Source organism: Macrotis lagotis, chromosome 2, assembly GCF_037893015.1.
Source record: "Macrotis lagotis isolate mMagLag1 chromosome 2, bilby.v1.9.chrom.fasta, whole genome shotgun sequence".
Taxonomy (NCBI): domain Eukaryota; kingdom Metazoa; phylum Chordata; class Mammalia; order Peramelemorphia; family Peramelidae; genus Macrotis; species Macrotis lagotis.
In genome coordinates, this window is record NC_133659.1 from 13049158 (window position 1) to 13062084 (window position 12927).

General features: G+C 35.8%; 1 protein-coding gene across 1 annotated transcript in view; it reads right to left on the reverse strand.

Moving 5' to 3' along the window:
* The window catches only part of LEPR (leptin receptor), a 136263-nt gene that overhangs the window by 35533 nt on the left and 87803 nt on the right, over positions 1-12927 (reverse strand). Inside the window, exons 9-11 of the mRNA XM_074221246.1 lie at positions 9428-9718; positions 9149-9266; positions 6477-6676 (exon numbers count right to left, since the gene is read on the reverse strand). Of these exons, the coding sequence (XP_074077347.1) occupies positions 6477-6676; positions 9149-9266; positions 9428-9718 (609 nt within the window). The remainder of the gene's footprint in view (positions 1-6476; positions 6677-9148; positions 9267-9427; positions 9719-12927) is intronic.

The window sequence follows — 12927 nt, forward strand, 5'->3', positions numbered from 1 at the left end:
ATTTTCTAATTTCCAATGGGGCAATAATTGTTTTGCTTTCTTTCAAATGTATATATTACAAAATAGTATAACACGGACAATTGGGGCTGTGCTTGCAGGTCATCAAGTAAAATGTTCATGTTGACATACAGGGTGTCCCAAAATTCTTTGTGCAGTTTACTAGGGCAGGTACATGTAAAAGTGAGTCATGCAGCATTTGCAGCAGGGAGAGAGTCAACTAAGGTCAAGAAGATAAGGGTTCGGGCGGGTGGGTGGTGCAATGGATAGAGCACCGGCCCTGGAGTCAGGCCTCCCTGAGTTCAAATCTGGCCTCAGACACTTAATAATTACCCAGCTGTGTGGCCTTGGGCAAGCCACTTAACCCCATTGCCTTGCAAAAAACAAAACAAGAAAAAAAAAAGATAAGGGTTCAAGTCCCAACTCTGACTCATAGTATTTGGGTAATTTTGAATATGTCTCTTAACGTCCCAGTGTGCTAGGCAGAGACTCTAAGTTGATTACCTCACTAGAAGTTTCCTACATTAGTAAAATAAAAATTTCCAGGCAAAAAAAAAGAGAGAAAAGTGATATAAGGTGAGGAGACATACCTTCCAAAATAAGGTAATATTTCTCTCTTTTTCTATTGGATCTTCATTAATGACTCCCCAAAATTCAGGTCCTCTGATGGGAGCTGCAAGATAATAGATAAGAGAGGCTAATGGCATAAACATCTATTAGGGAAGGACATTTTTCAAACACATGCAAAGTGTTCATGATGCACTGCCAACAGCTGTGCCAACCTTTTATATCCATGACAACGGTGTAGGCTGGATTGCTCCAATTACTCCAGTATCCCAGGCCATCAAGCCTCTTACATCGAACCTGAGCAACATAGACAGTGCAGAGATCCAGCACCTGGAAACTGGCAGTTTCAGAACCATAGACTTGATGTACCTGTAAAGTTTGATAGAAAAAGTGAAGTGATCACTACCCACTAGCTATTGAGTCCCTTGACTCTGAAAGGATGGTTAAAGTAATCCCACCAGATGGCAGATCAGAAGTGCACCTCTGGGGGGGCAGCTAGGTGGTACAGTGGATAGGGTAACTGGCCCTGTAGTCAAGAGGACCTGAGTTCAAATCCAGCCTCAGTCACTTAATAATTACCTAGCTGTGTGGCCTTGGGCAAGTCACTTAAGTCCATTGCCTTGCAAAAAAAATAATGCACCTCTGCCTCTTAGAAAGCCTAGTTTCCTTCAAGATTCAGCTCTTATGGTCCTTCCTTTGTCCTCTGGCAAAATGCATAGAGTTCTAGACTCAAAGTTAGGAAGGTCTTGGGTTCATATCTGACATATACAAATTGATGACTAAAAATATTAATTAACATCTATGAGTCTCAAAAAATTTCTTTAGCCCTCATCCACTAAGTCATAGATCACTTGGAATCTATATTAGGGGGGCCCATTTAGAGAGTGAGAGTTATTCCTTTGTATAGACTTTTTAGTAAAATGTATTTTATTTTTTCTTATTATGTGTAAAGTTAGTTTTCAAAAAGTAAAGTTAATTTCTCAAGTCTCATAAAAATGAGTGCCAAATTTTTCCCTTCTTTCTCCCCAAGGTGGCAAGTAATCTGCTAAAATTAATGGACAATCATGTTACATGTATTTCCATATTAATCATGTTATAAAAGAGGAAACAGAACAAAGGGGGGAAAACATGAAGAAAAATTTTTTAAAAAGTGAAAATAGTATACTTCAATCTGCATTCAGACTCCATAGTTCTTTCTCTGGATGTGGTTAGCAATTTCTGTCGTAAGTCTTTTGTAACTGGCTTGGATTATCATATCGCTGAAGAGCTAAGTCACCATAATTGATCAGCACACAATGTTGCTATTTCTGTATATAATGTTCCCCTGGTTCTGTTCACTTAGCATCAGTTCATGTAAGTCTTTCCAGGTTTTTTAGACATTTGTCTGCTCATCATTTCTTAGAGCATACTAGTATTCTATTACATTCAAATACTATACTTTGTTCAACTGATGAGCATTCCCTCAATTTCCTGTTCTTTGCCACCACAAAAAGAGCTGCTACAAATATCTTTGGACGTGTAGGTGCTTTTCCATTTTTTATTTATGTTATTGGGAGACAGACTTAATGATATACTGCTGGGTCAAAATTTCCTAGTCCTTTGGGCATAGCTCCAAATTGTTCTCCAGAATGGTTGGAACAATTCATAACTCCACCATGTATCAGCATCTTAATTTTCCCACATCTTCTCCAACATTTATCATTTTCCTTTGCTGTCATGAGCCAATCTGATAGGTATGAGGTGATGCCTCAGAATTGTTTTAATTTGAATTTCTCTGATTAATAGTGATTTAGAATTTTTTTATATGACTATGGATAGCTTTAATTTCTTCATCTCAAAACTTCCTTTGACTATCAATTGGGGGATATCAGGGAATCATGAAAGACTTCCCATCTCCCTTATCTGTGAACAGTTTGTATCCTTCATCTAGAATATATTCTCTTACCTACTGGAATAAATATAATTCAATAATATTCAATATTTCAATGCCTAATAAAGTGAACATTTTTAATTTGATTTAAATGTAAACTGCTATCAAGGAAGATTAATTATTTGTGCCAAGGTTCAATAATGCTTCTTCATTTAATTAAAAAAAACTAGTTTGATTAGCAAACAATCATACCTTCCATTGCTCTCCATGTCCATTCACAGCATAACGAATTTGAAATTGAAGTTTATTTTTCTGGTAAGACTGGCTTTCTCCAGTTCACTTTCAACAAGCCAGTTTGGAGCATGATTTCTACATTCACTCTGGAGGGAGGCAGTGGTTTTACTAGAAATTTGAAGATAGTTCCCATTATTGACATTAATAAGAACTCTAGAGTCCATTTATACAAAGAAAAAACCAATGCACTGAGTAACAGTGTCTGAGAGGTCAGTTTAAATGGGCCAGTTGCAGTCATCACTAATAAGAATGATTGCTATAGAAATGTTGGTGATAGTTTCTGTTCTCTTTCACATCCATTTGTTGTCCTCCTTCCAGTCAAACATCCATATCTAAGTATAAGAACCTTTTAGAAGTCTAGGGTCTAATTATAAGAAAGGGTTGGACAATGAGAAGTGGTAAAAGACGTGTCCAGACCAAAAGATGGCTTTATAAGATGGAAATTAGTCCCTGGAATGAGTCAGAATGGAAACAATGTAAAGGCATATGAAATAATAAATCATGTTTCAGAATAACCTGTAAAAGTCAATTCTCTAAGTCCAAAAAGTAGATTCAAAGAGGGACTTATTTCTTGATGTAAAAAGAAGAAACTTGGAACTAGAGAAAGGAAAGTCAGAGGAAGCCACAAAGGGCTGAGAGTGAGGTATGTAGAGACAGAAACCAAATTAGTAATTTCCACTCCAGCTCCCAAGGTTTTTGTCCTCCATCTCTTTTCTAGCCTAGAACTCCTCAGTGAAAGGCAGGAATCTTTTCTCTTATGCTTGGGGATAAGGGAGGGGAATGGAATTATTTACTTTTCTTTGTTTTAAATGTTTACTTTATTTTAAACAGTCCTAACCATGAATTGCTTGTTGAGGGTATACTTATTGGAAAGGAACTTCAGAAACTACTGAGATAGGCAACATCCCCAGAGAAGAGATAGATGTAATTCAAACAGTGTTTGAAAAGAAATGGGGTCTATCCCTCTCAGTTTGGGGCCTGAAAATTTGTCTTGCCCTCCTAATATTTTAAGTCCATGAAGAGTTAACAATTCATCATCATTTAGATAGTATTGTATAGGGGTGGTAGCAATTGTTCTACCTAACATTGTGCAACTACATAGAGAGACCTCCTAGGAGATTTAATGATTTCTCTTTTCCTTTGGTTTTGGATAATATTCTCTCTCTCTCTCTCTCTCTCTCTCTCTCTCTCTCTCTCTCTCTCTCTCTCTCTCTCTCTCTCTCTCTCTCTGTGTGTGTCTGTCTCCTCTGTCTCTCCCTGTCTCTCTCTCTGTCTCTCTCTCTGTCTCTCTTTGTCCCCCTCTCTTTCCCTCACCATCACCATCTCCCTCACTCTATCTCTCTCCCTCCCCCCCCCACTTCTGTGCTTGGTGTAGTCATTATCATAATGGCTTCCATCTATAGGTTTCAAATAAATCTTAGAGAATAAAACTTTGTGTCTAACCTATATTTTTGGTGATTTTATTTTAACCCTAAATTTTTGAAGTTTATATTTCCAATAGATTGTTAATGTATTCCAGGTTGAATGATATTTTATTGCATAATTGGTTCTCTCATATTTAAGATTTCTCCTAATTTCATGTCAAGTTTTGTTGGGTCTCTGATTTTAGAGCTCTTAGCCTTTCTTGTATCATGAACTTCTTTGGCATTCCAGAGAAGCTTAGGCTATATACATACATACAAATGTACAACATAATAAAAAAATCATATATAATAAAATAAAATGTGCACAGCCAAGCATATATACAAATGTACAACTATAATGCATACATATAAACATACAAACAAAAGTTGGTGAACCTCAGGTCCAGAATTATTAGGCTTATCAACTGATGCTGAGATAGCACTGTTAAGTCTTCTTTTCTACTTAGCAAATTCTAACTTGGACGACTTTTGTCCATTTTAAATCAGTTTAGAAATGGCTTTAGTTTGTGATGGCTTTTTTGACGGTACTAGGCTGGTTCTTTGTGATCAGTGCTTTCTTTTCCATAACCATCTTTTTAATGATACATTTTAAAGTTTGCCAGAAATCAAAACTAAGTTCACTGGTTTATAGCTTGTAGAGTTCATTATTTTTTATTTTTTGGAAAATTGGGGCATTTGTCCTTCTCTGGTTCTGTTGGACTGATTCTATTTCCCACAATTTTCTAAATATCACTGATGATAGCTCACCAATCACATATACAGGATCATTCAGCATTGAATGTAGTTTATATAGACAAATGACTTGACTTCATCAAAAGCAAATCATTACTTATTTGTTATCTCTTTAACTCTTACTTTTATCTTGAGTATTGAGTTTCTATTGGGTGCTTTGTTCTCCTCTCCAATTCCCTGAACATTCTCCTTGATAGGGCAAAAAAAAAACCCCTATAAACAAAACGAAACTGAGCCCTATTTAGCTTTGAAACCTCTCTGTCATCATTGGACATTATTCTTACAGTACCTTGTTACATTTTTGTATTCAGCTTTTATTAGCTGCTCTTGCTTCTATCTTTCATACTTTTATTTGTTGATTCATTCATTTATTTGTTTGTTTTTTATTCATTCATTCATTCATTCATTCTTATATTTATGGTGATTTTTCTATTCATCCACTTGTTGTCTTCATAGGGCTTCCATTTTTTCTACTCATGAGAATGTTACAATTTACATTTTCATAATTTCCTTTCTCATCATTAGGCACCTAGTAAGTCTCTTCTTACTTAGCTAGGCTCATTCTTGAGCCAACAGAGTCTGACATCAAAGCCATTCCAACTTGGGGGCCATTCCATCGCTTCCACTTATCTAATCTTAAGAACCCCCAGTCTGTGTTACAACACAAAGAATGTGCTAGAATAGGAGATTGTAGAGGAGAACTGAGCCTAGTAGCATTTTGTTTTTAGTGATATGAAAATTTCAGCTGAAATGTGTGTCGTGTGCATGTGTGTAACATATAATATACATGTGCATTCATATACAAACAACTGCTGTGTGTCTCTGAATATATAAGCACATACATATATAGATCATATGTGCATGTATGAACTAATGTAGATATGAGATATATACATATATTCAATCCAGTTTTATAGGGTAAAAATACTTCATAAAATGTGCTTTGGAAACAACATAGTAAAGAATGATACATTTAGAGTAAGTTAACCTAAGTTCAAATATCATACTTCCCTTCCCACTTTTCACTCATGTATCCTTGAGTAAATCACTTAATTTTTCTGGACCTTAGTCTCCTGATCTGTAAAATCAGGAGTTGGACTATATGCCCTTTAAAATCGACCCAGATCTAAATTTTCAGGAGTGTTGATCATCTTGTAAAAAATATATTAAATGAAACACATAAAATTACAGGTGTGTATATGCATATACATATATACATATATACATATATACATATATATATAAACTGCATGGCTATTTATATGAAATAACTAACAAATTTCAGTTTTGGTAATTGAGAATCTATCATGTAACATAATGAAAACAGACTCTTTACAGCATCAGGATTGCTATAGAATAAGACAGTCCTCTTTAGGATATATTCATAAGAAAATACAACTGTAAAATTTGCCTAAGCTGATGCCCTCTCCTTCTGAACACAGTCACAACTCTTTCCAGGTTGTTGTGTCAATAGAATATGGTAAAGCACAATCATGAATTATCCACCACTCCTCCTTCTCTCACCCTATATAATATCCATCATAATGTAATATTCCAGATAAAGGAAACATACATAAAACAAAATGACATACCTACAGAATCTGGAACAACACATGTTGGGGGAGATTCAAGTGACCCCAAAGAGTGGATGATCTGTATCCACATGGTATACCCAGATAGAAGAAAGATGGGCTGAAAGGTACATTCATAAAAGCCATCCTTGTGTAAATGACAATCTTTGGGATCCGAGGCATGATGGGTAGTTGGAAAGTTTGAACAGTACAGGCTGCTCCTTAAAAGGTATAAAATCCATCAATTAGGACCCTTCTAGGTTACATGTTCAATAAAAATAAAAAATAATTTTTGAAAAAAAATGAAGGCTGTTTTAGAGAAAATCATCTAAAGGGAAGCCAGGCAACCTTTTTCTATTTATTAAGTTAATCTTCCAAGTGGAAGGGTACTTTTAAAAATCTCAGTTGCACCATATTCTAACATTTCCTAAAGGAAACAGAAACTTTTATTGGTTGAATAAGATCAGACATATAAAAGAAAGAGAACACATCACCTAATTAAGATGTAGACAAAATATATAAACATAAAGGAAACAGACAATAAGAAGTCTGTGATAAATATAAATTATTTTTATGAGGTGTTTATTGGGTACCTGCTAGGCACTAGGAGCTGTCCTAGGTTCTGGGGATACAAAGTCAAAGGTGAAACAATCCCTGCCTCCAAGAAACTTGTGTTCAACTCATAAGATACTCAAAGAAGTATAGACAGAGAAGTATATACAAGGTCAGTTGATGAAGGAGAAAGCACTAACCACCAGGGCATTAAGGAAAGGATTTTTATAAGAGAAACAAATGAGTGAACCTTGAAGGAAACATAAGACGGATTCTAACAAGTAACAGTGAGGATTTATTGGGTGGTACAATGGCTAAAATGTTGGTTCCTGAGTCAGAAAGAGCTGAGTTCAAATTCTAATTTGGACATATCCTAGCTATATGACTGTGGGCAAGTTACATGGAGCTTGCAAGACACTTGAGTCTTTCTTAGCTTGCTTATCTGTATTAATTGATAGAATAATAGGATCTATATCTCAAATGAAATAATGTTTGTTAAATTCTTTGAAAACCCTAAAGCACAATATAAGTGCAAACCATTATTATTATTATTATTATTTCTTATTATTAGAAAGTCATAAGAAGTTTTTATTTTAATAGCTACAGGGCTTGTGAAATTTCAGTGAGCCATTGGTCAGACTTTGTATTCTTAGAAAACATGCCAATGATTTGCTAATGCTGTACTCTGTGTATGCATCTAATGTTCTTTCTCTTCTTGCTTCTTGTTAGTATGCATCATCACATGTTCATGCCTTCCTCCCTACCCACTTCAGTCACTCAATCCTGGCAAGATTTCCAGGATTAAAGACAACTCAGCCAAGGACTTAGAAGCATTTGTAAAATTCATGGATTTGATTAACAGAAGGTTGCCTGTTTCCAGGGAGTGACTCATTGAATGAGCACCTAGTAAGTACCAAGAACTCAGGAGGGATACCTGAGAAAGTCTTTGTTCTAGAGATACAACTCAGCAATGGACGATGCATAAAAAAATGGTATAGTAAATGAAAGATTGAAAGGGAGTGAGATAAAGTGATAGTCAGCCTTGGATTCAAGAAGATATGTATTTAAGTCCAATCTCAGACAAACACTAGTACTGTGACCTTGGAAAAGTCATTTTAACATCTCAATTGCCCCAGGCAGCTCCAAAAAATCAATAAATTAAAGAAAAGTGTACATCTGCTCCAGTAAACTTTCCTTCCTTGAGGTCCCTATGCCACAGATCTGGGTCCAAGGTAAATAAAAGGGACAAATGATATCCACATCAATCTTGGGGGGGGGGGGGGGAGAGAGAAAGATGATAATGGATTCACCAGCTAGAGACCTCTCTTCATGGTTGCATAATAATAATGGACATTTACACAGCACTTTAAATTTATAAAAGCATTTTCTTTGCATTATCTCATTTGAGCCTCCTAAGAATCCTGAGAAGTAGAAACATTACCAGTCTATTTATGATTCTGTGATTATGCATTTTAGAGATGAAGAAAAAAAACTCAGAGAAATTAAATGACCTGCCCATGGACACAAGTAGTAAAAGTTAGAGGTAGGATGTTAACTAGAATCACAGAACTTTGGAGATGGAAGGAAACCTCAGCAATCTCTAGTTCAATCCATTGCAGCATAAGAAAACTGTGCAATGTACCCCAAATGGAGCTTCTCTAGCCATAAAAAGAATACTTCTACAATGGGGGAGAAACTACTAGCAACTCTTTCCACTTTGGGGGAAACTTTGATGGATCTCTAGCTTTTCCTGACATCAAGCTTATTTGCCCCTTTTGCATCTTCAAAGATGGATTAAGATTCTGGTCTTAGGGTCCAAAAATTGCCTTTCCACAGGACAGTCTATCAGATATTTGAACCCAATTATAGTCTAGCCTGCCCTCTAGCTAAACATGAAATCCAATCAACTGATTCTTATATATGAATTTAAGGTTTATTTGGTGCCCCCCCCACCTTTTCCTCTAAATTATTAAGAGGAATGGGCAAGCACTACAAAAATTATTCTTATGCTCTTCCTGTGAAGCAGAAATCAGTTTTTTAAATTAAATGATGATATAAGGATTGTCCTCAGTCTGGGCTTTACCTCCTACCAATGCCCATCAAAGTTCCCCCAAATCTCAGCCCATGAAAATCATACCCACCTGAAATACCTTAACTGCAAGGTCCTGCCCACAAGGGATGCGGCTGAGTTGGCGGGCCATCTGCAAGTCATTTTAGTTAAGTACCCATCAGTCTCACATGAGATATTGATATTGACATCTATTTAAAACACATTAAAATATTACTAAAAAGAGAAAACAGAACACAAAAATTGAAAGCAAAACAAAACTGTTCCTCAGGTCTCAATCGAATCTCTACAAAAAGGTCCATAATGAGCAAGCAGCAGGCAGAATGCACTAAGTTGGAGAGAGGGTTCTTACCTATTACATATAATTCTGCATAGCGGTGATGGCACTCATTCTCCTGACAACAGTACACAGCATCATAGGTATATTTTCCTCTGGGTTTAGTTGCATTCATATTGAGGAGAGTGACCCTGCTCACATGAGCATTCATAACATCATAGTGACTTGGAGGGATTTTCTCTGCTAAATTCAACCACCAAAAGACATTCTTGGAAGGGATGATCTTGTTTTGATTCTTGTAGATGCAGTAAAAGGACACATTGGACCCAACAGTTGTCAGAATTTTTGGTGGAAAATATATGACTTCTATAGGGTGGTAGAGAAAGAGAGAATGGGTGATATTAAGAATCTCCAGAAAAGATTGATTTCAAAGGTCTGTACAATGTATATTCCAATACAAAAGACAAGACTGTAATCTAACATAAAATGGGACTATCATCAAAAGAACTTTACTTAATTCAATCTAAATTATAGTTAAATACTACATTTCATATCTTGCGGATTCCTTTAGGGTCATTTTTTTAAATGACGTCAAAGAAATGAAGTGGTAGCTAATTGAACTGAGTGGTCTTAACTTTGGAAAGAAAGGGGACCCTCCCCCTTCCTCTCAGGATATTAGGAGCAGAGGCTGATTGAAGGACACTGAAGGCTTTGGAGAAATGGAGAAGTTGAAAGGAGGGTTTACCAAGAATAGCTTCAATCTGTTCATAAAAAAGGGGACAACTTTTTGGTGGGGATGGGGAAAGACCAATAAAGATTAGATTTTGGGTTTTGATTTTTTAAAATGTTGGAGAAAGCTAACATCCCCTGGGTTCTCCTTCCCCAGCCCCCAACAGCCAATGGTTAGTACTCTCTCTTTAAATTACCTAATATTTCCTGATCTGTAAATACATTGAATACTCAATATTTTTTAGTTTCTTGTGTGTATTTTTGTCTTTATCTCCCTTAGTATAGTGCTTGCATACAATAGGAAATTAATCCATGTTTGTTGAATTTAATTAAATTGGAATATGAACATCACATACACTGAAACTAAATACACCTATTAATGAAGCTTCATGTTTTTGAAATTTGCTGAAATGGAATTATTTCACATAAAGACATGCCTCTGGGGCAGCTAGGTGGCACAATGGACAGAACTCTGGCTCTGAAGTCAGGAGGAACTGAGTTCAAATTTAGCCTCAGACATTTAATAATTCCCTAGCTGTGTGACCTTGGGAAAGTCATCCCATTGTCTTGCAAAAACAAAAACAAAAATAAACAAACTTAAAAAAAAAGACATACCTCTACATTGGCATTACACTAATCCATTCAAGCATTCATTTAGTACCCACTGAGTGCTAGGCTTGGGGCTACAGAAAGAAAAACAAACTAGTTCCTGCCATCAAAGAGCTTTTATTTTCCTAGTGGAAAAGAATATGTAGAAAGAGAAGTAGGCACAAAGTTAAATACCCACTAAGCATTTACTGTTTATTATCCATCAGCATTAACCACCTATGATGCTCTTGGCACTGTGGTGGGACTGGGAAGGCAGAGACAAAGGTGATGAATCCCTGCCCTCAAAGAGCTTACATTTCACTCATCAAAAACAAGAAATCAATTAATTGATCAAATACCAAAGTATTTTTTATAAATACATAGTTCATTGGGGGAGGGGTTGACTTAGAAGAATAGGAAAGGTTTCGGATAGAAGGTAGTACTTAGTGGGGATTTAAAGAGAAGGAAATGGGAAGAGAATTCATTGTTGGCATGGAATATAATACTATTTATATAGATATAGATGAGATAGAGATAGAGAGAGATGATAGAGATAGAGACAGAGACAGAGATAGAAAGAGATAGAGATAGAGATGATAGAGATAGAGATAGAGATAGAGACAGAGATAGAGGTAGAGGTAGATATATATAATATATATATGTATATATATATATATATAGAGAGAGAGAGAGAGATGATAGAGATATAGATGTATGTCTATATATGTTGATCTCTTTATATAGAGATTAAGATATATCCAAATAGAAATATATCTATGTCTATGTATTTCTGTGTCTGTTTCTATGCATGTGCAGATACCTGTTTGTCTTTGTATGTATGCATTTATGTATGTCTTTATACATGTTAGTTTACACACACATAACCAAATACCGCTTTAAAATTGGGCTCCACTCTAATGTCTCTCCCAAACAACTATCTTCTTAATAAATCTCTTTTCCCCCCCTTCTTTTTTGATGAAGAGTGGTGGAACCTATGCATCATAATCCTCCATCCATTTGAGATCTTCAAAAACACAGGATCTGAGTTGAAAGGGCTCTTAGGTCACATATTTGAATTGGTATATGTTGAACAAAACCTCAGAAGGACTGACTTCAGCAGAACATTTAAGAAAGCCCAAAGTATTTCATACACTGTTGCGCAATGACATTTCTGCCATAAGGAAGGTTGAACCTAAATTGGACAACTTTTTCCATTTTCTGTCCAACAACTGTTTATAGTAGAGGGAAATATTTTTGCTCTGAAATAAACTTTGTACATCAACCCTATTGCCATTTAAAAAAAAAATCTACTCTAGAGAATCCAAAATGACCCATTGCCTTTTCTAAAAGACTACTTTTTGTTAGAATGGTTTGACTCACTGGCTCTCATACCTCTTCATATTTCATGATTAGCCCTATTTCTCTTTGTTCGAAATTCTTTTAATACATTCTCTTCATGAAAATTGCTTCTCACTAATGGAAAAATAGGTACATTTATTTTCCTATTTTACACATAAGGAATGTGGCACACGCCTGCCAGATACCTTATTATTTGCTTTATGTAGAATTATAAAGTATTTCTATTTGATTTTATGGCATATCATTCTCAATTCTACTTCTCAGTTCATGTGTTTATTTTAATCATTTATTTATTGATGGATGAATTAATATGATAGTGGGCACATGGAAGGAGCTTACTAATTTTTTTTAATTCATCTTCACCCTTGTCCTGAGAAAAAATGCAACAGAGGTCTCCTAGCTTTTCTTCAAAAGCAAACACGGGCTTGTAAGAGTAATAAAACAAATTTAAAAAGTCCTGTAAGTCAAATCTAAGAGTAACAAAGGTAGAAAAGAAGATAGTTCTGTGAATTTAGATGAAAGATGACTATCAGCTAAGGAATTCGGGGAGGATTTTTTGAGGTGAATAATGAAGAATAGGATTTTTTTTAGTGAAACAAAGTGAAGTGACTTTCCCAGGGTCACACAGCTAGCTGAGGTTAGTTTTGAACTCAGATCCTCTTGATTTTAAGTTAGGTGCTCCATCCACACTATACCGCCCAGCTGCCCTGAAGAATAAGAATTCAAGTGTAAAGACACCCAGAATGTGAACGTTGTTGCTGTTGAGTCCTTTTATATGTATTGAATTCTTCATGATACCATTTTGCAGGGGTTTTTTGGCAAAGATATTGGAGCAGTTTGTCATTTTCTTCTTCAGCTCATTTTACAGATGAGGAAACTGGGGCAGAAGTAAGTGACTT